The sequence below is a fragment of the Rhinolophus sinicus genome, linkage group LG03 (assembly GCF_036562045.2).
Source record: "Rhinolophus sinicus isolate RSC01 linkage group LG03, ASM3656204v1, whole genome shotgun sequence".
Taxonomy (NCBI): Eukaryota; Metazoa; Chordata; class Mammalia; order Chiroptera; family Rhinolophidae; genus Rhinolophus; species Rhinolophus sinicus.
In genome coordinates this window covers 41,710,173-41,737,145 of record NC_133753.1, presented here as the reverse complement: position 1 = coordinate 41,737,145, position 26,973 = coordinate 41,710,173, and the positions used below count along the sequence as shown (strand labels likewise).

The window sequence follows — 26,973 nt, the reverse complement described above, 5'->3', positions numbered from 1 at the left end:
TTTGAGTTTCACTGCATTGTATATTTTTTCATTTGGTACACACAAAAAAATGTATTCTTCATAGGTTTATTCTTTTAACATGTGAACTATTATTAAAGTTTACTCCAGTTCCTAAGATTTAAAAACAAATGCTTACTGAATTTGAAAATGTTTGCAAGGTGTTGATATAGAAATGATTAAGGTTTATCTCTTTTTTTTTTAATTCAAAACGCATTTTCTTTAATATTGACCCCATTATATTAGGTTTCCATTTTAAGAAACAAATGCTAATCCCTGTTAGGTACCTTCCATTTCTTTTAAATTAATGATTTTATACTGTACTTCTAATTACTAAAATTAGTGAAATTTCATTGATTATATACCTTTTAGAGAAAAAAAAAGTGTGATAATGAAAAAAGTAATGCCTCTTATCTGGGAGCTTTAAAACAGTAGTTTCTGACTTAGAAATGGCTAAGCCTTAATTAAATTAAACAGTAATATAAAGAAAGTAGTAGCAGGAAAGAAAAATTAGAAGAGTGTATGAGAGTTCATAAGATGTGTAAGCTTAAATCTTCGAAAAGTTTGATCACATGCCCGGCAAAATAACTTTTTCCTGATAAAATTCCACTCGCTTAATTTCACTTTTCAATACCCCTTTCATTATACTGCTTCCGTTGCCTATGGGTCTTCTGAATGGAAAAAACCAGTTTGGATAGCACTAAGTATAAAACATGAACTCAAACAAGACACATGTAGTTTCCACAAAAATATATTTAATAAGCTTGTATAAAATCAAACATTTAACATTTTCTACATTTTATCAACAAGTCAAACTCACTGTTACAACTGGGAGTGCTTTGTATTTTGGAAGATTACCTAAAGTAAAAATATATTTACATATTTACAACACATGTAAATATAACTGAAAGGCTACTTCAACTAATGTTGAAATTCACGGAATTCTAGAGTTTTATAGGCCAGAAGTGCCATAAATGTGTCTGCAATCAAATGTACTTTGCTAATTATGAACAATGTCTTAACTACTTAAACCAAAAGGAAAAATAATTTGGAAGGAAATACTGGGTTTTAAAGTTCTGTCACAAACTCTTAGAAAAGATATGTAAAATCAATTTATTGACCCAAGATTTCTTACTGAATCCCTGATTGTCATTTGTGGCAGTCTGTTAGGACGGCAGCATGCTATGCTATTGGGAACCCTCCCCTGTCTTATCAGAGTCATGCTCCTAAACACAGTGAGAACACTGGCCGAAAGTGAGGAAGTGACGTTAGCAACTTTGAGTGCTGTGCACACCTTTCCCACACAGGCTAAAACCTTATGCCTCAATTTATTCCTGAAAGATTACAGGCCCTTCACCCTTTCATACCAAAAAATACTTTAACACATTTTTAAGGGGTTCTTTATATTTTGGGGGGAGGGAAACCCCATAAATTATATATAAAAATTTATCCCAATAAAGGGCCCAAATCCCATTTTATGTTTTGAACAGTACACAACAATATTTAAATTATCTGATTCCAGACAATGTTCCACACTAAAGCAGTAAACATCTTTTTTAAAATACTGCATAGGTTATCTCTCACTCTGTTTTGTAAAGAAAGGTACTGCTACAGTAAGTGTTTACCAAGTGATCATTTCCTATTTATTATCTAGTTATGAGATTTCTTGCTGCATTTGTCTCCATTGAGACTATTCAAAGCAGTTTCCTAACATGCAGATTTAGAAGTGTTTGCCATGTTGGCTCTTAAAATGATAATCTTTTTTTTTTCTCAATAAAAAGAGTATTTTTAATAACAAAATACATGTAAAATTAGAATATTATTATTTCCAAAGAGTAAGCTGCCTTTATTAACAAAAGTACTTGTTTGCAGTTTTTTTCATCTGTGAAAATATTTTAAAGCCCTTATAAAACTTAAATTGTATTTAAAAAAAATTAACTTAAAAATTCTTGCCATGTTGCTGGGCATACCACTGCTGCCTCTGTTTGCGGTTTTCCAACTCTGTCAGGAGAGCCTGTCTGTAAGCTTCATACATTTTGACAATCTGTTCCATTTCTTTCATGAAAAGCAATGTTAACATTCCCTGGTATGTATCCAGGTCAGCTAGCTGGAAGAGTTCCCACTTCAGAATGTGGTCATATCTGTTTTAAAACACAATCATACATATGTTCAGAACACATACATAAATATGTAGTTAGGGCAATAAACCAGTCTATTTTTTATAAATTGCAACTCTATTAAAACCAAACAAACCATAAGCTATAATTAAAAATAACTGAGTTATTAACTGCTGTTTAAATACACTATTTAAGGAGAAGAGAAAGCTGCTAACATTATTTCATTTCATCTTTATCAATTATTCTAGTATTAACATTAGGCAATGATAAACACAGATTTCAAACCACTGTAGTTCTATAATTTCTGAAGAACACTTATGCTATTCATAAGTACATCCAAAGTTAATTTTCAGGAACTTAAGGACACTTTAGACCACGTTGCACCCACAAACAATACATAAAAATGGGCAAAGGCATGTGTGTCATTAGTGTTGATAGAGCTTTTTGAGGAATGCTGTTAACTACACCAAACAAGGAACTAAACAGAAAGAGGAATGAAGAGGAACCACCATTCATGGGTTGCGTCTTCCTGATGTTGAGTATACAGTATTTAAAAAAACAAAAAACACCCAAACAGAAAAACTCAAGCAGAAAGGAAAGATCAAGCTGTTCTGAAAATGAGAAAATAAGGAGACTGTAGAAGACTCCACAATGCGGGAAGGACTCATGTAATATTATGTATGTATCTCAGAAGGCCTGCAATGGTAGGTTGATCACATACTGAGATGAAAGTGACACAAACTACTGAAGCAGTAATTTACACTTTGAATTGAAAGATGCCTGAAGACAGCACTCCAATCCAATTTCTCATTTTACAGATGAAAATACTGAAACCCAAAGAGGCTATAGATCTCTTGTCAAATTGTAACGAAAAGATCAGAGAGGCAGAGAACTGTGGACCAAGATACTTGATTAATATAATAGTTTTAAATGTTAATACCTACTAAGACTAAACAAAGAATTTGAACTAAAGCAGGGCATATACCGATATGCTATTGAAGCTTTACTTCTCAACTCATATTGCCGAGCAGACATAATAATGAGCTTTGATTATAAATTCTAGTAAATTTATTTTTAATGACTGTTTATAGTATCTCCTACCCAATGGTCCTTTGGTAATTCATTTATCATCTTATTCCAAAAAGATCACCTAATATAAATTTTAAAAGGCTTTTTAAAAAACAAAAACAATAAACAAATAACTGCGTAGCTAGTATGAGCCACATACTTTCCTTGTTACACTGACATCCATTTCTGTATAACTTGGGTGTATGCACCACAAATTCCAAGAGCACAATATGCAAAACCACAAGGTAAATATATTTTGTTGGATCCCAATTTTACTCATTTAATGACTTAATGAGTGCTGCAAATTTACTAATAGATACACTTGGTAGAAAGCTACACTCTCTTCATTGGGAAACTCCAATTACTTGCCAACATAAATTGGGGAAATACCGTAAGAAATACTCAATGAGCCTCCATGAACAGTTGTAAGGTGTTTTCTAGAACCTCTGCCATTCATGTAGCTTAAAATTTTACTTATCTGAAACAAATCCATAATTCTTAACAAACAAACAAAATCTTAATCTTCCAGAGTCTGAATTCCATAGCTTCGGGCATTTCAGCAATGTCTACTGATTCTAGACGCTTAAATTTATGCCAGGCGGTGAACTATAAGAACATTAAAGCTCATTTATCATTTGTGTACGTTCTAGCAAGGAAAAAGAGAAGAATAAATGGGTAAATATACTTGGTTTTTAAGACATAAATATTCCATATAAGCATTCAAGTTTCTTAAAAAAGGGAAAAGAGAAAAAGCTTCAGATAATTTTCTGACTTCCCAATCGCAGCATTTAGCATCGAGAATAGGATTATGAAAGAAGCAACAAAATCAGAATAGAGAAAAATCCTTGGGGAAGAAGAAAATGCACTCTAAGGAAAAGCATAAATGAGAAAATTATGCAATGTGCCAATTTCCTTTCCAAATTCTTGCCCCTGGTGCTTCTATATAGTTATTTCCCTTCTGCCTGTAATACATCCAAATATGCCTGTGCTTTTTCTTTAACGAAAAGTATGTAATTTCCATTGTTTCCTTCTTAACTAGCCAAATAATCTGCTTCCCTAAGCTTAACTTTTAGCCAGTTATACTCTAAATACACAAGTAAATCCTTCAGAAACTCGCTGTAAACCATTCCAGTGGCCTATGCTTATAGCATCTCTTTTGCTGTTTTTCCTAGGGCAGTATTCTAGTCACACATTACTTACAATAATCCATATATGCCAACAGCAATTGCTGTAATGCTACCAAAAAACACACGTTCACACTCCAGTGGATGCTGACGTTAGCAGCCCAGTGCTGCTTTTCCCACCTCCAGGTATCATACTGCAGCCTAAGTCCCTCGCATCTGCCCCTGGTAACAGTGTACCTGCTCTTTCTTTCAACCCACACTCAGAGCTGGGTCAGTGGTGACACTGCAAGATCACCAAGCCATAGGAATAAAGTCCATGCCACAGTGCCGTTGGTGACTGGCTTTGGGGTATGTGTGAGGAATATTAGAAAGTAAATATGTTCCTGACAGTCTTTTTCCTGTTAAAAATTAAATCTTACAATTTTACCCTATAGTTCGACTGGAATACATTTATATGATGCATTATAGACTTTTGTGAGAAGACTTAGAAACATTAACTTTACAAAATTAATAAATAATTTAGAACATAATCTGTTTCTAAGTCAAGTTCTGGAATTATGTGCAAACATTATTTTGGTAAGTTACTGCTAGACATAGAATAAAATTTCAGGAATTTGGAAGATTGTCAATTGCTAACCAACTTGAAGAAACAGGCTAAATTTTGGCTAAAACCTCTTTTTGATAAGTAATTGATTCTCCATTATCTAATTCACAGATAACAGCTCATCCTTTGTTGCTAGAATAATATTAACCATTTCCATACTCTTCAGGGATAAAAATTTAGGAGCAACTAAAAAGCAACAGGTTTCCAGACCTCTTAAGTTTTTAAGCAGTAAAGAAGTACTTGCTCCCTTGTTTTCTAGTCTGGCCCATTCTGTGCGAATTCTGATCTATTTGAAATAAAACAAAACAACAAAACAGTCTCTAGTTTCCTAAAGTTTTATAGCTAGCTCATAAAACCAGATATGAAACGGGCCATAATCTTTGGGAGTCTTTCTTTTCATAAGCAGCAAGCAATTCCATTGAAGTATTAGGTTGATGCAAAAGTAATTGCAGTTTAAAAGGTTAAAAATAACAGCAAAAACTGCAATTACTTTTGCATCAACCTAATACGATCATTTTTCTCTAACAAAGATCTTTATGTTATTTTTTTCTAACAATGACTAGAGTAGAAATAACATAAAACAGAGAGAATAATCCTTCTCAATCTCATCAACTCCCCAAAATAACAAAGGTTAACAGTGGGGCACATACTCTTCCAGACTTAAGGAAAATACATATACAAACACATATTATAGTTGACTTAGGGTCAGCATACAAGAGTATACAGAGCAGTGGGTCAAGTGGTATCGAGTGAAAGAGGAGGGGGAAAAGGGAAGAAAAGTCCATCTGCTATCACATTCCTTATCCCATTCCTGTAATACACGGATATTATCAGATAAAGAAGCTTCTGTAGGTTAGCCAAGACACCAAACCATGATAAACTTCTATGGATATATGTGTACCTCATTTCAAGTTAAACTAAAACCAAACGTGACCCAAGCACTGTTTATACTTTGCAGAATGGTATCTATAATGAAAAGTTCTTGAAAATTACATTAAATTGGACTTTGGGGAAAAAAAATAACTGACACTTTTAGACTACAGTCCTCAAGGATCATCTTGTCTCTGCATCAGCCACAGATCAACAGCTGTGAATTTACAGACTGAGAAGAATGGTGGGAGTGTTCATGTTGGCCAAAAATTAATAATTCATAGTAAACGACCAATAATTATTAGAATACGAAACTGGCCTAAATGAGCAGAATCACAGTCAAATATAATGAGATGTATACTTTAGGTAACGCACCAACTATTCAAATTAAACGTGAAAAGAAGCTAATAAAAACAAATGGCTCTAAGCAAGAAACAAATAATTTTTAAAATACCTAGGCTAAAGGCCTATACACAGACACACACACACACACACACACGCATGCATGCGGCTAGTAAACACATAATAATATGGTAAAAATTTAGATCAGAGTTAACTTAACCCCCTGGACATTTTATTTCAATGATCATCCTTTATAATTACAGAAAAGAGTTACTATTTCAAAAAAGTATATATGAAAGCTTTTACATTCCTTTTATTTGAATATCAAAGATTTAATTATCTTATTCCAAGTTCATTGTCCAATCATCTTAAACACTCTAAAACTTTTCTTTGGGCTATTTTATACTGATAATTTTGGTTTCTGAAATACAAAAGGGAAATAAAGAGTAAGGCTACATACCAGTAACTGAATCTTACCTTATATAGTTGTTAAAAGTATATGAAATAATTATTACAGGTAAAATGCCTAACAAGTACCAGGAATTTAACAGCTGCTAAGTAAATGATAATTATTATTAAAATAAGAAATTATCAATGACAAAAGTTAAGAGCAAAATCTGTGAAGCTAGATAAAGTTTCGAAATCTACCACTTAATAGCTGTGAGATCTCAGCAAAGAGAAAGCCTCCTTCTGTTCACCTATAAAATGGGTTTGGGGCCGATTATGAGATAACATACCTCAAAGTTTTGCACAGTAAGCACTGGAGAATCAAAAAGTAACTATTTACTTTCAAACACCCCCTTTTCTGAAATCAGCATTTTTATATACAAATGTATCATTGCTGCCAATCTTTATCATGTTGGGTTATTGATCTGACTACCTACTTCTGTTTGCCCAGAAGAGAGAAGTTCTTCGAGGCAAAGATTTCATTTAGTCATGATAACACTCCAATCATGTTATCATGTTTGGATACTGTGCCTATGATGGCACCCAATAAATATCCTCAGCTCACGAGGCTGGCAAACTCACAGCCATCTTTAAAAACTAACACATGTATTTCCTCTTCAGTGCAGCTTTCCTTGCTCCGCTCATTATAAGAAACCATTCCTAAGGGCTTATGCACGGCAGCCACTGTGCCGTGTGCTTTAAAATGCGCGATCACTTTTAAGCCTCATCACACCAAGAAAGATAGGTAGGATTATTACCCCCCATGTTTCAGTAGAGGAAAAACACTTAGATCTAAGTTCGGTAATTGCACAATGTCATTCAGTAAGTCGGTGATGGAGCCAGAAATCACACTCCGCTTCCTTCCTGAGCGATCTTAACCACTATTTTACACTCCTACCCCCAATAATAACACAAATCATGTACCAAGCTCTTTCAATGTGCAAAGCACTGTGATAAATACTTTAGATGCATTATTTTAGTGAAGTCTTAATATATTAAGAGTAGATACTATTACCATCCCCAATTTACAGAAGACAAAACAAAGTTAGACACCCTGCCCAGGGTTACAACAGCTGAAAAGCATCAGTGTACCTAGATCTTATCCCAGAACCTGCAGCCACAACCCGTACAACTTCCTCAACCCCGTGTCCTGCTTTCTTTCATGCATGTACCTAGGTCTCACCTGGGTCCTTATGTTTATCACAAGGTATCGAATCACTTATTTACAACTCAGTCTCCCCCTTTGAGAATATAAGCCTCTTATTGTACCCATAATATAGTAAGTACGTCTGCACACAAAGTAAAGATTTAATAAAAGTTTGCAGAACATATTTCTAATTAATGATTTTCAAACTTTATAAACTGTGATATCCTTTCTTCAAATACAGTATTATTTAGAAGCCCAACGTTATTAAGAGAAAAACAAAATGGTGCTGGGTGGGTTAAGCAGCCCCAATTCCATTCAGTGCTCCACTCATCCCTCAACAAAAATTTGTGCTATAAATTCACTTACTTCACAGGAGCTCGAGCATAAACCTGAAGCCAGTCAGGAATTTCTGCAGTGTGATACGGATTTGCAGGTACCAGAAGGGACTGATTTCTTTCAGTTTGCTGTGGCTGGTATGTGACAGGAGGAGGTTGATCATACCGAGGTACGCTATGAAAAAAAGAATAGACATTCATTAGGATAAAGGCCCTAAATCTAAACAAGAAACCAGAAAGAATAATACTTAAGCATTTCTCAATGAGCCTCTTGCCCAAACTGAGTTCCTTCTACCACCTAAAAAAACGTAAAGGACTAGCTTTTTAAAAATCATACTATAGGGGAATTAAAACCCAACTTCTCTTGGAAACTAGTAGGGCACTAGTGATGGATATAAACCTAAGTTAAATCTTTACATATTTTTAAGAAATTTCTTCTGGCTGGTATTTATTCTTTTCAAGGATGACTTCAAAGGAGACTATAAAAAACTTGGAGCTAAGTTGTAACCTTTATACAGAGGCTTAAAACTAGAACCATAAATTCCAATAATTACAAGTAATTAGCTGTAAATTTATGTTGGAAAGGTTGAATTTCTCTCAAAATAACAATGGATATTTTCTTCCTCCATTAGGTTGAAAAGAGAGTTTGGAACATATAGTGCAGTAGGAGTGATTGTGCATGAAATGTCCACATTAACTGTAATATTTCCTTTTTGCTTTTATCACCTTAAGAGGGCGTATGGGAGTTAGAGCTGATTAGAATCTATTTTAAATCAGACTTTTAAAAAAAAGACCATGCTTTTAAGTAATTCTAATGGCCTGTATGTGCTGGGGCAAGGGAGAGAATAGCAAAGCGGGGAGGGGGCTGTTAACATGGGAAAAAGGTAAGGAGAGCACCGAACCTCCTGAAAGATAAAGATCGAATTCTGGGAGGCCAAAACGGTTTATTCCAGTCTTAGAGACAAAGTGGAAGGGCCTGCCTCCCAACATTAAAATTTATGTGTTTAGGGGGCGGCTGGTTAGCTCAGTTGGTTAGAGCGCGATGCTCGTAACACCACGGTTCCCAGTTCGAGCCCCGCATGGGCCACTGTGAGCTGCGCCCTCCACTAGATTGAAACAACTACTTGACTTGGAGCTGATGGGTCCTGGAAAAACACGTTTAAATGAAAGTTAAAAAAAAAAAATTTCTTAGTCTATCAGGAAAGGACATTGCAATACTAAACTGGGATTTTAAGTAAGTGTAAAGATTGTGGTTAACAATTTAAAAATCAGTGTGCAAATGGCACTGAATTTTATCTTCTTCTTTTATAAGTAGGTACAAAGAGAAATATTCCTTGATAGTACAACTGGAGGGTGGGGAAAAACAGGTTTTGACGTCAGATATGCCTGGGGTGGGGGTGGGGGTGAGGGGGTATGCTCAGTTTGGCTACTTAGAAATAGTATGAATATCGGCAAAACTGCTTCACTTCTCTAAGCCTTAGTCTCTTTATTTGTAAAATGGAATAAATTCATACCAAAGATGAATGTCCTCAGGATTCAATGAGCTAATATAAGTCAAGTGTTCTGTATGAGCATTAGCACTATATAGACAAATAGCTATTAATACTACCTACCTACCTATGTGAGCTTAAGGTGTTTATTCTCTCCTCTTTAATGTCTACCGAGTTGCTGAGAAAAGCAAATTAATTAATTATGAAAATGCTTTGAAAACTATAAAAATTCTGTGATAACGTAAGGTTAATGATGATGAACAGAAAAGCAAGCTGAACATACTCTCAAATCTGGCTGTCGGGACTAAAAGTCCTCTGCCACCTGGTGAAACTGCAACCACATTTTTTTCCCCATCATTCAGTCATTCACCATCTGCTCCACTCCCACTATGTGCCCATCTCTGTGTTGGGTGCTGGGGACAGAGCAGACAACTGGACTCATCCTTGCCCTTGGGTGCAGATCATGGTCGGGTGGGGTGGGGGGCTCTGAGTTATCCCCATGTCACAGGCGTGAAAATGGAGCCCAGGGGAGGCATCAGCATGCCTGAGATGGCACACAATAGGTGAAGGGACCAGAGCCCAACACAGGCAGAGCAGTTGGTTTCATTCTTTTGCAGGGATGACAACCTCACAGTTGTTCAATAAACACTAAGTGCCACTAAATGGAATCACTGGAAAAAATTGCTTTTCAAAGTTGAATAAATCCAAATATGTAAAATGATTAAAACATAATGATAAAACTTTGTTTCCTAGGTAATATTAAAATGTATTTTCATAAGTTTAATGATCCTAAAAACGCAAATGTCTGCTATAATCAAATATCTGTGCTATGCTAGATGATACTAAACAATATCAATTTACATGCTGATGGTATTCTACCCATTTATAATCTTACGGTTCAGTTCTTGAAAGCTCAAATGTAGTTAATTGGAAATACTTGCAACTTCATTACTAAATTAATATTAGCTTTTTATGTACTTTCAAAACCAGTGTGTGCTTCTCAATTTAAATTAATCACATTTCAAGTGCTCAATAGCTACATGTGACAATTGGCTACAGTATTCAGAGGGCTAGAAGTCTGGCCATAAGCAAGGTCTACTGAGAAGCCCAGCATCAATCAAAATAACCCAAAGGATCACTGACTACATTTATTAAATAGATCTGGGATATTTTGTGCAGTTCCTATTTTCATTTCTGTGCCTGGCAACAGTAAGAAACAGAACATAAAATATCTAAAAGTGAACAAAAACAGCAAGATGTTACAATTCAAAAGTATACGTTGACATATTAGGAGGTAGGTCTGTATTATTTATAGGAATTTAAATGTAAAGAGGCAGATGTTTTATTTATTTCAATTTCTGGGTACCTATAACAAAAACATTCTGGCATATTAAAGTAGAATCTGATCATAAGAATACTGACCCTGTTTTAGAGGTTCCGTAAAGTTTTTTTCCCCCCATTATGAAGTCATTCATTACTAAATATATGTTCAGAGAAAAGTATCATAAACTTTGAAAAATAAAGCTTTCAAATATCAAACTTCAGAAAGCCTTTTTCTTTGATGGAAATATGACCTCAAAATCTAACATTAGACAATCTCAAAACAAAAAGTTGTTTAACAAAAAACGTCGATACCTAGGAGCACAGGGATGCCTATATTGAGCCTTCTTATTTGTATGATCTACGTAATAGGTTCCAAATTCTGACGACTCAACTCGCTCCCAGCCTGGAGGAAGTCCTTCTCGCTCAAGAGGATGGCTCCAATGAGTTGTATTTGTGTTGTGATCTATATAGTATTTTCTCCCTCTCATTGTCCAGTCCACAGACCAGCCAGGAGGAAGGGGTAAATCTTCGGAACCATGGTTAGTTAAATTTCCCAAAGATGTAGCAGCAACTCTCCCAATACCTGAGGAGAAAGAGAAAAAGGGAAGAAACAAAACAATTATTCAAAAAAAATTATTTAAAAAAAAATGCTACTTGAGAAACAGCTATAAAATTAACTATCTTGAGTATATACTCTTCTGTTAAAATTCATGATTTTATCATTGTAAGTAAAAGTAGCCCGTATTACTGTTATTTAATTACAAAAAGAGGGAGGAAGTAGTCTCCCTCTTTGAAATTAGGTGTTTTTGGTTGACGCCTCCATCATCAGGCCATACAAACATTTAACTACTAGCAAAACTATTTAAAGTATATATACTGCTAAAGGAAAAGAATATTTCACCTCATTCAAGATTTAAGTTTGACATTTCAGCTAAAACAGCAAAAATAAACTATTTCCAATGTATAATTTCTAAAAATAATCTGGCTGTGCCCCAGAACTAGTAAGTTTATCAAGGTAGCAGGGTATACATTTAACATACAAAACTCAATTAAATATCTATATACTAACAACTGGAAACATTTAAGTACTTATATTATACACACAACAGCTCCAAAAAAAATCAAACATTTACAAATAAACCTAACAAAATACTACGTGCAGGATCTGTATGCTGAAAACTACAAAACACTGATGAAAAAAATGAAAGAAGCCCTATCATGTTAATAGATTGGAAGACTCAAAATAGTTAAGATGTTAATTCTTCCTGAAATGATCTTTAGGTTTAAGGTAATCCTAATCGAATTCCAGCAGAAGTTTCTGTAGATATAGACAAGCTGACTCTAAAATGTACATGAAAAGGCAAAAGAACTAGAGGAGCCAAAACAACTTTTAAAAGGAATAAAGTTGGAAGACTCATGCTACCTTAATTTTTTTTTTTTTAAATGCATACTCTTTTTTTTTTTCTTTTTAAGATTTTATTGGGGAAAGGGAACAGGACTTTATTGGGGAACAGTGTGTACTTCCAGGCCTCTTTTCCAAGTCAAGTTGTTGTCCTTTCAATCTTAGTTGTGGAGGGCGCAGCTCAGCTCCAGGTCCAGTTGCCGTTTTCTAGTTGCAGGGGGTACAGCCCACCATCCCTTGCGGGAGTCGAACCGGCAACCTTGTGGTTGAGAGGACGCGCTCCAACCAACTGAGCTCAGCGGCTGCTCAGCTCAAGGTGCCATGTTCAATTTTAGTTGCAGGGGGCGCTGCCCACCATCCCTTGCGGGAGTCAAGGAATCGAACTGGCAACCCTGTGGTTGACAGCCCGCACTCCGACCAACTGAGCCATCCGGGAGGCAGCTCAGCTCAAGGTGCTGTGTTCATAGTTGCAGGGCGCAGAGCCCACCATCCCTTGAAAGTTGAAACAGCAACCTTGTGGTTGAGAGCCCACCGGCCCATGTGGGAATCGAACCAGCAGCCTTCGGAACTAGGAGCATGGAGCTCTAACCTCATGCTACCTTAATTTAAGACTTACTATAAAGATATAATAATCAAGACAGTGTGGTATTGTCAAAAAGCCAAACAGATCAGTGGAATAGAGAATCCAGAAATACACCTACACATATATGGTCAATTGATTTTTGACAAGGTGAAAAGGCAATTCAATGGAGAAAGGATAGTTTTACCAACAAATGATATTGGAACAAATGATATTGGGACATCTATATGTAAAAAAATTAATCACAATCTATACCTCCCACCTTATATAAAAATGAACTCAAGATGGATCATATATCAAATGTAAAACATAAAACTACACAACTTTTAAAAGAAAACGTAGGATAAATTTTTGTGACCTTTTCTCAGGAAAAGACTTCTTAACCAAGATGCTGAAAGTGCAACCAATATAAGAAAAATACTGATAAACAAGACTTTATCCAAATTAAAAACTTTTGCTATATGAAAGACAATATTAAGAGAAAGAAAATCAAGCTATAGACTGGGAGAAAATATTTGCAAACCGCATACCATACAAAGAACTTTAATCTAGAGTATATAAAGAACTTTCAAAATTCAACATTAAGAAAACAACTCAGGCTTTTTTTTTTAAATGGGCAAGATTTGAATAGGCACTTCACCAAAGAAGGTATATAGATAGAAAATGAGCACATAAAAAAATGCTCAGTATCATATTAACCATCATGAAAATGCAAATTAAAACCACAATGAAATGACAGTATACATCTATGAGAATGGCCAAACTAAAAAAAAAATAGAAATAAAAAAAAAATAACTGTGAAAACACAAATTCTGATGAGGATGTGAAAAACTGGAATTCTCATATACTGCTGGTGGGAATGCAAAATGCTACAGTCACTCTAGAAAACAGTTCAGCAGTGTCTTATAAAGTTAAACATATGCTTTACATATGACGCAACAATTCTATTCCCAAATATTTAACCTAGAGAAATGAAAATTCATCTTTACACAAAAACCTACGTGGGGCTGTTTACAGTGGCTGCATTCCTAATTGCTCCAAAGTAGAAATACACCACATGTCCTTCAAGAGAACTGATAAACTGCAGTACAACCATACAGTGGAATCTACTCTGGAGTAAAAAAGGAAACAATTATTGATCTATTCAACACCAAAAATCTCAAAGACACTGTGCTGAGTGAAAGGAGCCAGTCTCAAATGGCTATGATATAAATGGTATTATTCCATTAATATGAAATTACTGCACAAGCAAGGAATTACTAGGACAGAAAACTGTGGTTGCCAGGAACTAGGGGTGGGGAGTCAGGGTTGACTACAAGGGGGCAGTAATGAGGGAATTTTGTGGGGTGATGGAAATGTCCTATATACTGACTGTGCTGGTCTTACATGGATCTACACATATATTAAAACTCACAGACCTCTGTACCTTAAAAAATAAATAAATAAATAAGTTTACTGTATGTTATTTGGGGAAAAAAAATAATCTGGCTGTGTAGTTTTACTCTCACACAAGAACAGTAGTAGTGTTTAACTAATCATTTCAAAACTCAGTAGCTTAAAACAAGATTTATTTAGCTAAAAAAAAAAAAGATTTATTTAGTTTACAAGTCTATAGTTTAATTGACAGGCTGAGCTCAGTCTGAGTTTTTCCTTGTTGCTTTATCAAGAGATAACTGCTAGGAGGCCCTATGATAATCAGCTATCCATTCCTTTCTGACCCAAGCTGCTCCTTTTATATCCCTACAGTTCACTCAGTGTCAGCTACATTGGCCTTCTTGCCATTCTCAAACATGGCAGGCATTAGCTGTTCATTCTCCCTAGAACATTCTTCTTTCAAATATCTCTTTGGCTCACTCCCTCACCCTCTTCAAGTATCTTAAGTATTTCAATGACGCTTACTCTGACTAGGTACTGCCATCTATAATACCTCTTCCCAGATTTCACTTACCCTATTCTTTTTTTGGTGTCATTTAACCTTCAAACTTATTATATAATTGTTGTGCGCTTATCATCTTTCTTATCCCACAAGAATGGAAGATGCACGCAAGACAGATATCTTCATTTTGTTCACAAACCTCTAAAACAGTATCTGAAGAACAGAGCACATAGTAAATGTTCAATAAATAAGCTACAGTATGAAGAGAGTGGAGGAAAGACAGTGGTATTAGTGGAGGAAAGATACACAGATCAATGACACAGTGCAGAGAACCGAGAAACAGACTCATACAAATCTAAATGCACAACCGATTTTAGACAAAAAGTGCAAAAGTAATTCAATGTAGTAAATAGCCTTCTCAACAAATGGTGCTGGTGCAACTGGACATCCATAGGCAAAAAAAACAAAAAAACAAAACCTTGACCTAAACTTCACACCTTATAGAAGAATTGACTCAAATGGAGCACATGTAAATATAAAACATAAAACTACAGAACTGTTTTAAAAGGATATCCAGGAGAAACTCTTTGAGATCTGGGGTCTGGCCAAGAGTGCTTAGACTTGATACTAAAAGCACAATCCATAAAAGGAAAAATGTATGAATTGGATCTTAGCAAAGTTAAAAATTTTTATTCTGTGAAAGTCCATTTGAAGAGGATGAAAAGACAAGCTACAGACTGGGAGAAAATATGTGCAAACCACATATCCAACAAAGGGCTAGTATCTAAAATACATAAAGAACACTCAACACTCAACAATGAAAACACAATCCAATTAGAAAATGGGTAAAAGACACAGAGATTATCACCAAAGAGGATATAAAGATGACAAATAAGTATACAAAAAGACATTTAACATCATTAGCTACCAGGAAAAATCAAATGAAAACTACGATGACTATCACTACACATGTAACATAATGGCTAAAATTACAGTGATAATACCAAATGGTAGTGAGGATGCAGAGAAGCTGCATCACTTATAAATTGCTGTTAGGAAAGTAAAAAACAATCACTCTGGAACACAACTTGGCAGTTTCTTATATAACTAAACATGCAATTGTCATACAACCCAGCCAACTTCACTCCTAGGCATTTATCCCAGAGAAATGAAAATACATGTTCACACAAAAATCTATACACAAATGTTTACAGCAACTTTATTCATAATAGCCCAAGACTGGAAACAGCCCAGACCTTCAACAAATGCGTGGGTTAAACAAATTGTGGTACATACATACCATGGAATACTACTCAACAAAAGAAAAAGAGGAACTACTGATACATATAACAACTTGTATGAATCTCCAGGAAATTATGTTGGGTAAAATAAGCCAATCTTTGCAAAAGGTTAAACGCTACATGATTCCATTTATATAATATTTTTAAAATGACAAAATCTTAGAAGTGGGGAAAAGATAAGTAGTTACCCAGGTTGGGAAGGGAGATGGGTGTGGTTATAAGAGAGCAACAGAAAGGATTCCTGTGGTGATGGAACTGTTCAATGTCTTAACTATGGATGGTGCATACATAACTTACATGTGACAAAATATAAAATTGAACACACACACATAAATGAGTTCAAGCAAAACAGGGAAAATACTCCGAACATGATGGGTGGACTATATCAATGTTAATAGCCAGTTGTGATATTATCCTATAGTTTTGCACAACGTTACCAACAGGGAAACTAAGTAAACTGTATGGGGATCTCTCTGCATTACTTCTTACAACAGCATATGAATCTACAACTATTTCAATAAAAACTTCAATTAAAAAAAGGAGAGTGGTATAATTCCTAGATCTAATATACATATAAGAGCTGCCAAAAGCAGCTGAGATAGAACAAAATCAGTAAAGAAAGAAGCAGAAATAAAAACAGAGCACCATGAAAAACTAGCTAGCCCAAAATTCTCCCCTGGTAATTTCTCTTTTTCCCTCCACAACCTCCTACCTCTCCAGCAACCACAGAAGGCGATTTCAAATAACTGTCACAGAAAAACCCAATTTATTCAATAATGTGTAATAAGAACAGCATAACATTAATTTAGTAAGAAAAACTGAAGAAGCAAAAGTACAAAATTTATTAAAGAGACTGTGCAGAAAAATGTTGCCCCAAAGCAGAGAAAAAAATGCAACTAAATATTCTGACATAAATTAAGAGAATAAAGAATGAAGAAATCAACTCTCTGAAAACCACAAAGAAGAAGAGCAAGAACCCAAAAGAAGAGATAGTAAGACAATAAAAAGGTAAAGACAAAAACTGGAAGAACAAACATGCAGTGTTGGTTACAGTGCAGAAACCTGGCAAATCTTAACCAAGTGATGCAGTTAACGTCACTAGTGTCATGTAGATGTGATGATGAGGATGCTGCATTTCACTGCCTTCTTTCCAGAAACCAATAAGCCCAGTCAAATCATGAGGGAAAAAAAAATCAGACAAAATCCAATTTGAAGAATGGTCTATAAAATATATGACAAATATTCTTCAAAACTATCAAGGTCATGAGAAACAAGAAAAGACTATGAAATTGAAATAAACCAAAGAACCCTAAGAAGCCATGACAACTAAGTTCAATGTGGTACTCCAGATTGGATCCTAGAACAGAAAATGGACATTAATGAAAAAACTGGTGAAATCTAAATAAAGCTTAAGAGTTTTTTGTTTTTTTTAAATCCCTGAGTTCATAAAGATATTAAAATACAAATTCATTGGTTACCTTTGAAGGGTGGCTTGGGTACCAATTCATCATTCTGAAACAATAGTAAATAAAAGGAAAGATCTAGCATGTATTCTATGAACAGCAATCAATTGATAAGGGAAAGTTCTTCAATACAGAATTCCAACTAATAAAGAAGAAATGATAGAATTAGAGTATCAACACTTGCAACACCTAATGAAATGTTGGATCTAGCTAATGATCATTAATGGCTGCCAAATTATCAGGTAAAAGGCTGAAGGAGAATTTCATGATGGATGAATGGGGCTGACATCTAATCCCATGATCAATTTAAACATCACAAGAGAAATCTGTCATTATGTGTCTCTGGAACTGATGCAACAGAATGTACACTACACCACCTATAAAGTATTCTGGCATAAAAGAAAATGCAAGAAAGAAAACAAAATACTCTTGCTCAATACCCTTTGGGAACTAAGGGATACATTTCTAAAACAGATGGTGACTATAGAACAGAACAAAGCCTTTTGGTGAAACTGAGCTTGGCTTCAGTCAAACTGCAACTGAAGTACTTAAAGAGAAAATACTTAAAAAGAGAAGAAATAAGCCAATGTACTAAAGACATAAACATAGCAAATAACTTAAAAATCACATTGTGTATGCATGCAATGGCTTTATACTTGCTCATACTTTCATCACTAAAAATGTTGTACTACTAGCCACAACCAAGGATAGCAATTTTAAAATAAATTTTAAATAAATACACACACACACAGTCAATGCAATGTACTCATATAGAGTTATTTATAAAAACCGTAACACTGAGCCTAACAGAGGTCCCCGGAAATGTATAGATTTCTAAATACAGCATTATTAACAACAAAAACTATTAGTAATCAAAAACTGTACAGGCTTAGAGAATATTAAAGTTCGTGACAAATCTATCTGTAGAGAAAATCCAAAATTCTATATACTGAACTTACCTAAATCTAGAAACACACATATTTCTACATTTAAACATCAGGTACCAAACACCAGATGTAACGCATGATAAACATGAAATTCATATTTAGAGGAAACACAAAGAACTCTCTGTAAAATCTCATTTCCAGCAACAAAACCTTGACAATTTGATAAGGGAGCAATGAAGTCCACACAAAGTTCCATATAGACTCATTGGTTTACCAACGCCATGCTAGGAATCATGGTTTTACCTTTTAAAAATTTTCACAAATAGTTTTTTAGTTTCATGACACACTCTACCTGTACTTTCAGAAAGTGCCAGATACACTAAATTTTTTTCAAACTATTAGTTGGGATTTTATAAAACCTATTGAGAGATGAATGTACTGTACAAAAGACTGGAAACCACTGATCTAAAATTTAAAATATTACAGTAATAAAATGTCTCACACACTATTAAAAAAAAAAAAAAAGCTGTATCAAGCTTTAACACACCAGACCTCCACTTTAAGTTCAGCTAGAAAGTTGAACTTCACTAATCAAAGGCCAAATCTGGGAAAAACAGAAAAGCATATTAACACTCTTACTAAGGACAAGAACACTAACAATTATGAGTGTCTACTCTGTTCCCAGCCCTTTCCATATGTGCTATTTCATATTCAAAAGAGCTCTATGAGGTAGTAGAATCACTACCAATTTACAGATGAGGAAACCAAGGTCCCATTAAGTTACTTTACCAAAGGCCACACATATGGTGTAAGATCAAGTGATAATATTACTAACCATGTAATCTTAGCACTAAAAGATCTGTAATTCTTCAAAGAAAAATATGATTGCCACTAATAAAAGAAAAAGCAAGCTACCAATTTTGAATTCAATCAAGAAAAATGAGAACTTGTTTCTGAGCTACAAGGAAAAAAATCAGTTTTCTGTAATTCCAATTAGCCCCAGAAAAGAACAGTAGCATTCATAATCCTTACAATAACTTCCATTTGCAGGAACTAACTGCACACCTTCTATTTACATAAAATAAAGTAAAACATTCATAAGCTAAATATATGATTTCCCAAAGACATGGAAAAAGTATTTTGTCTCTCTACCAACCTTTCCTAGATATGCCTCCAAAGAACTTAATCTCATATAATTAGGCAGGTATCTATGAGATCTGACCTTACAAAGCTAAAAAATTCTCGTTTCCTAATTTTGTAGTGGCTAAAGAATGAAAATCTGGAACTCTAATAAAGGTCTATAAGCTCCAGAGTAATAAATACTAAACCTTATAGCCCTTGTTATAATCGAGATGTTGACAGATCTAAATATTGAATCAAGCCAATTGCCTCCTCGGCAAAATAATTACAAATAAAGTTGTGTGCCTAAAGAATATTAACCCTTCTCAAAAGATGATTCTGGTTAACTAAATATTTATGCATATCCTGGAGTAAACACAACTCCAGTGTTGTTGTGTTTTTAAGCCTGACACTTTCCATTTTGAGCTTTGTTTTTTCAAAACTTTTTAATTTATTTTTTAAGTGTGTTTTTCCAGGACCCATCAGCTCCAAGTCAAGTAGTTGTTTCAATCTAGTTGTGGAGGGCGTAGCTCACAGTGGTCCATGTGGGGATCGAACCGGCAACCTTGTTAAGAGCACAGCGCTCTAACCAACTGAGCTAACCGGCTGCCCCCATTTTGAGTTTTATAACCTGATGTCTTTAGTTGTCTTTAAAAGCTTGTACTAAAAACTGTATAAAACTAAATTATTTAAGAGCAAGAGAAAGGAATTCAACCTGCCTTTAGTATTCTAACTAAAGACTTCCTGTTAACAGCAGGATTCCTTCCTTTGGCACATACAGTAAGTGCCTGTTATGTTGGCCAAAATGTTCAAGGTCAAATTTCACAGCTAAATGCAGAAATTGCTAGGCCCCAGAACCCTTAATGATAATATACAATTTGTTTTTGTGCTTCTGCTAAATACAGTAAGATGAAGTAAACCCTTGAGATAGGTGTTTCCGTAAAATCTAAATAATAACTAATTGGAATTACTACTCTCATTAACTCATTACAAAACTGTTTCCTTTCATACCTTTTTATGCTTATTACATTAGTAACAGCAATCAAAATATAAAGTTAGTGAAAATAAATCTGTCTATAGCACATTCTTACCATCCCACAAACTTACTTCAATTCATTCAAGTTCTAGCTAGCACAAATCTTGAAAATAGAGTAAGTTTCAAGTCTTTTCAAGGTGAATTCAAGCAGTTCCCAGCTATTGTCTCATATTCAGATTTTTTCTCCTTCTGGAAAAGACAGTTCTTAGACTTTTCTTTTTGGTTAATAATTGATTATTAACTCTTCCCTGCCACCTAAGAGACTCCTTCAAAGAAGTATTTTTCTAAAAGGTAAATAAAACATTAAATCTTATTGCTCTGACATAAATTAATGTTAAGTGAAATTTCTCAAGCATGTGTAACTATAATAAATGCAAATCTTTTTAAAAATGATATTCTTTAATTTGAAAAAGTATCCAATTAACTTATTTATTTCTAAATCATGATTGGAAAATTGTTTTAAAGTCATTAGACTTACACAAACTGTTAGATAGCTCTTGAGAGGATCAGTAGAAATTTAGTTCTTAAAGCATTTTTGCAATATCTTGTGAACCAGAATTTTATTTATTTATTTATTTTAACTTTTATTTATTTTAAGTGTATTTTTCCAGGACCCATCAGTTCCAAGTCAAGTAGCTGTTTCAATCTAGTTGTAGAGGGCGCAGCTCACAGTGGCCCATGTGGGGATCGAACCTGCAACCTTGTTAAGAGCACCGTGCTCTAACCAACTGAGCAAACCGGCCGCACCCGCGAATCAGAATTTTAAAACAATATTTTAACTGGGTATTATTAATTCTTCATACTTACTACATTCAGGCAGAAAAGTGTTATAAACGATCAGTGGTGTTTGCAATATAAATATACATAGGAAAGGTGAGTGCAAAGAACAATAATTTATATTACCAGATTGTTATAAGCTATTATTCCTGCTACCCTTCAGCCACCAAACTCTTAAAATTCCAAACTTGAAATCTCTGGATTCATTCACTTAATCAACCATGTGTTTTTGGAGTTCCTCCTATATAGCTAAGTACTGTGCTAATTCTATAAGACTTCTCTTTCCCTCATCCCTCAAACCCCATTAATAGCCAAGTCCCATCAATGCAGATGTGTCCCACTTCTCCCCTTTCCAAATGTTCCCAGCCTAAGTCAGGTCCTCATTAACATTCAAAATATTAACCACCAAACATGCACCAAATGGAAGAGGAGAGTCACTGAAACTACTCGTTAATAGCACATTACATTAAAAAGCTCATTCAAGTAAATAAAAATGAGGGATAAAAAAACTACAGATTTCAGTAACAATGTGAAAAAAAAATGTCATGGAAAAAGTTAAGGAAACAACTAAAATATTAAGAATCTCTGCTATCATGGGTACTTTACTTTTCTGCATTTTGCAAATTTCCTATAATGAGATACTACTCTAAAAATATATAAAAGAGCTTTATTCTGAAAACTTACAATTTTGGTGAGATAACAAATTCTTTCTAGGTTTAAAAGCACATGACATTTGAAATAGCCAAAATAAACACTTCAGTAGGCAATTATCAAATCTTTTAATCTAAAAGTTCTTCAAAAATTAGACACTCACCCTAGAAAAGCTCTCCTCTTCAATGTCCCAGTGAGACTCATGTCGACTTTCACAAAATAAGCTGCTCTTACCAACCATTCACACTGTTTCTCAGTTTTCAAAACTTTAGTGATTTACTCTCTCAAACCCATAATTCTCATTTTTCCTTCAAAAACGTCATAGATTTGCCCTTTCCTTTCCAATACCTATTGGTACCTGGTACCTACACTCTTCTCTAGGAACATATCCTAACTAGTAAACTAATCTCTAAACGGTACTTTCATAAAATGACTTGTCTTTTGTAAATCTGCAATAGTTTTTTCTTGACTCAAGTTTAAATACTACAGCCTGTTGTTGGACCACAAATCTCCATGCCATCTTACAGCTTAGTTCTTCAAACCAGGCAGAACTATACAGTTCCTTGGATTTACATCATGTCTGTTTTCACTGGGCTCTTCCAATTTTCCACCTAAAATGCCTTTTGTCAGCCCCCATTAATCTAAAGTCCAAGCTTAAAGCACAGCTGAAGTCCCACAAATCATTCTCTAAGTATTCTACCTACTCTACCTCTCTTCTGACCCCCTACTGCAGTTATACTAGGAATACCACAAAATATACAAACTGTTCTGTGATTATTTTGCATATATTGGTTTTGTTCCCCCAAATAAGATAACAGAGAGGAGTACCAAGAAGGTCAGGAAAAATGCTAGATATATAATTCATAATAAATTTTAAAAATGTCTTCTACACTCAAAATACTCATGCTCCAAACTGCTTTTAAGTCACCTTATTTGAAATTTTGTGGGCTAAAAAGTAAAGGTCTCATGTATTTTATATTTTTAACTTACCAAAATTTAAAGCCTACAACTTATAGGAAAAAAAAGAATCAAATGAAAAAGTTTAATTTTCAGCTTGCTTCAGTTTATTTGGTGTATTCCAGTACTTTAGGACTAAAGCAGAACTGTACATTCCTCTCATCTCTTCTGCTTGTTGTACAAGAATCCCCAAGTCAGCAAATATAGAAAGCAGATTTTAAAAAATTATATAGCTATTATTTTTGTCTATTCAAAAAAAGAATAAAAAGACATGCTTAACACACAATTAAACATTTCACAATAAGGCTTTTTGACCAACTTGGGAACTAATCATTGAACTATGAGAACAGTTTTAAGAGAAACAGTGCAGGTTCTAGCTAAGAATGATGCAGTTGCCATGGTATCACCTACCACGCACAATGCTTCCTCTCTGCCTTCCCTTTCCCAGGTTTAAGTCCAGTTTCTCTGAAACCCTAACCCATTCTACAAAACCTAAACCTAGATTCAATCCAGCTGTAGATATTAAATTATCTAGGTTTTCAAGGTTCACTGTGTTAACAGTCATGATAACCTGCAGGTAAGTACCAAGTTTTTACAAAATGAGTTCATAAAATAAGTGGACACAAAATTCTTTCACTCAGTGTAGGTTAATAATTATTTGAAAGCTGGCTTGGCAGGACTGGCAAAATGGAGAAGTATTTCTCTAGGAATATCTGTTGGATTCCCAAGAAAATCCAGAAAAAAGCATCTCTTAAATTAACTGTTAATAAATCCAAACTAATGTAGTAGTTCTAATTATAAATTACCTGAAGGATGCCTCCCCTGATTCTGTGGCATTCTTTGGAAGAGATCGTGGTTGTATTCATAATATCTGTAGTCTTCATGTGTACGATCTCCAAGTGGGCGTCTTCTCTGACCATCAAAATAATTATCTGAATAATAATATCGGGAACCAGAGTCTCCATTTTCAACAGCAAAATTAACTTCTGTTAAAAATGACTGAGAAGAGCCATCTTCCCGAGGGACATCTGCTAGACTCCTGGCAAGATAAGAAGGTGCAGATAATCTGTTGCTTTCTCTTCTCATTACTTCATGGGGTGTTCTCTGAATTGGAGTCCTAAGGAAACTCTGGTTTCTTGAAACTATTCCATCTCCAGAAGCTGAAAAGGCATTAGGGCTTGAGTCTGGAAGACAGATATCAGTTCGTCTTGGAATTGTTGGACCATGCCGGATGAATGAAGGCATGAGATCTAGAATGAAACAAAGAACAAAATGACCACTTCAATAAGTAACAAATACACTTTTTAAAAGTCATTCTTTTACATTTATCACCCCCAAATGCAAAATTTCAACGGACTTAAGAAAACACAATTAAAATTTGTGATTTCAGGTAGTACTTGGATATTTTAAAATTGAGGCTGATTAACATATTTCCACTCAAATGAAATTTATAATTTCATTATAAATGTGTGGAATCAAATGTATTCTGCTTATGACCAGACATAACATGAAATATCCATAAGCTTAACTATGAAATACATATTAATGAAATGCGAATAAAGTATAAACATAGAAAACAATCTAACAAATGGATAGTTACCAGCATAATTTAATAGCTTGTTTTATTGATTTAACGTCATTTTCAAAATTCCTAAAAATCCTTCTTCAAAACAAACACAATTTCAAAAATAAAAACAGAACATATGCTATTCCCAAACATATAAAGGTGAATTCTTTAAAAACATTTTAAAATTATTAACCTGGTCTTTCTACTCCTGGACATAGCACTAGTACAGTAATCAAAAGATGGAAAGCCAAAAATATAGCTATAAAAATAAAAAAATTAAAAAAATTCATGGTCACACAAAAGTTGAATTTGTTAAAAAATAAATAAATAAACCGCCAAGCCTGAAACTATGGCTCCTTTAAGAATAAGTAATTATAATTCAAAACAGAAGATAACAGTAGAACAATGGCTCTTCAGGATATAGTACTTCGGAATACTTAAATAGCTTAGACATTCCTGGTTAGAAGGCAAAATAACCCTAAGACATGAAGAAAACTAGATTTGGAGACAGTCAAATTTTGAGGGCATTCATATTAAGCTTCAGAAGCAAACTCTAGACAGAAATTAATATCCAAATAAACAAGGGTCAACACTTAATGAAACTAAAACAAAATACTGTATCAAGTTATTTGCTTAAAAGTATAGCAAACATATTTTATGATTTCAAGCAATATTTAATAAACTTCATTTGCAGCAAACTGCAAGCTATCATAAACTTAGCTTTTCAAAAACGAATGTGTAACTCAAAAATGAATTGTTAAAAAAAAGGTTTAAAAAATTAAGTTTCAGGTTACTGATGTACCTATCTGATCTAGTTTGCTGTTCTATTAGAAAGCACTGCAAATACAGGATAAATCTGGAAGGCTAATGATGTGGTTGGTTATAATGGAAAAACATGCTCTCCACCCCTTTCTGTGTGATCTTGGGCAAATACTAGGAACTCTATGAACAGCTTTCCCAATTATAATGAGGTAATGCTTAAGTCACAAGGTTACCACAAGCTTCCAAGAAGGAAATTTTACACAAAGGGCCAGCATGCAGTATGAGCACCAATATATTAGCTCCTTACCTCACAAATGTTCTGAACACACACCAAGAATAAAAAATTCAAAGTACATCCTATTAAAGTTAAAAAACACACACAAACTTTTTGGTAATTTCTCCTAAAATATGACAGAAATCATTTTGAGTACTTTGTCTTTTTGGGTTATTTATTTGAAGCAATTCTCATGAATATATGAGAACACCAAACACACACGACCCCAACCCTGAGATCTAAGATTGAAAAGGCTCTGGATAGCAGCTACAATAGAGATGGTCAGCTTTCACCTCCTCGAGTTCTGCATCCAGCAGCAGAGCTAAGGAATTCTTTCTACCCAAGAGTTTGCACAACTTCAAGCACCGGCGAGTGACACCCACAATGTTTGCAAACACAAGGCATATCTCGACGTATCTAGAAGAGGAAAAAGTGTGCCCCAGTCTAATTACTTTTATTCCTATAGCATCAGGGGATCAGTAATTTAAGTGTTTTCCCCCAAAGAGCCTCTTTCTTCCAGTAAAACGAACGCTCTGCCTTAAGAGAACAGGGAAATTTGTCATTTTTTTTTTTGGGGGGGGCATATGGAGGAGGGGGACTGATCTAAGTTTCTTACTATCTGTCAGTTTCAAAGAACAAACACGACTTCAGACATAATGAAATTAAAATAACAACAACAGTATTTCACAGAGACCAGTAGGAATGAAAAGGCGCGGGGAGCCGCGGCCGCTCGGGACAGGTATGGGGTGTACCCGCCCTGACACTTACTCCGCAGCAGAGGCGAAGTCTCCTTCTTCACGTACTTCCCCTGCACCTCGGCAGGTTTGGACACTTCGTTTTTGGTTTTCTTTCGGGACAGCATCCTGGTCGACGAGGCTCCAGGCCGCGCCAAGCAGCCTCCCTAGGGCTCCGCGCTGGGCGCCGGCCGTCCCCGCCGCCACCTCCGCCGGCGCCGGCGCCTCCTTCCCACCACCGCCGCCGCCGCCGCCTCTCCGCAGCCCGGGGTCGCCCGCAGGAACTGCCGCATGTTCGGGGCGCTATGCGCGCCGGTCGCCGCTCAGTCGCTTGTCAGTTCCTTCCCGGAAGTCTGCTCGCTCCGCAACGCTGCCGGAGGACTCCGTGAGGAGAGGCCAGGGACGCCGGGCCAGGGCCACGGTCCGCCTCGGGCCGCCTAGTAACCTCTACCGCTACCGCCGCAGCCGCCGCAGCCGCCGCCTACGTCCCGTAAACTTTCCCCGCGGCCGCTGGGAATTCTGGGAAACTCGACGCAGCGCAGGCGCCGCCGCCGCCCCTCCCCCACCCCAGCTCCGGGCGCGGCTCCGGCTGCGGGACTCCGGGCCTGGCTCTCAGCTAACGGGCTGGTCCCACAGATGCCCCGAGGAGCAGCGGTCGATTCACACCTCAGTGAGGGGCAGGTCCCGAGGATGGGAAAGGACAAGTACGAAGATGACCAGACT

General features: G+C 35.5%; 1 protein-coding gene across 1 annotated transcript; it reads right to left on the bottom strand.

Moving 5' to 3' along the window:
- Positions 1-732: 732 nt before the first annotated feature.
- On the bottom strand, positions 733-26,749 carry SAV1 (salvador family WW domain containing protein 1). Its single transcript, XM_019725669.2, has 5 exons — positions 26,285-26,749; positions 23,720-24,163; positions 11,177-11,447; positions 8,083-8,226; positions 733-2,138 (listed from the first exon to the last, which is right to left on the bottom strand). The coding sequence occupies exons 1-5, from the start codon at positions 26,376-26,378 to the stop codon at positions 1,937-1,939; spliced, it is 1,155 nt and encodes a 384-aa protein (XP_019581228.1). The 5' UTR covers positions 26,379-26,749; the 3' UTR covers positions 733-1,936.
- Positions 26,750-26,973: the final 224 nt, after the last annotated feature.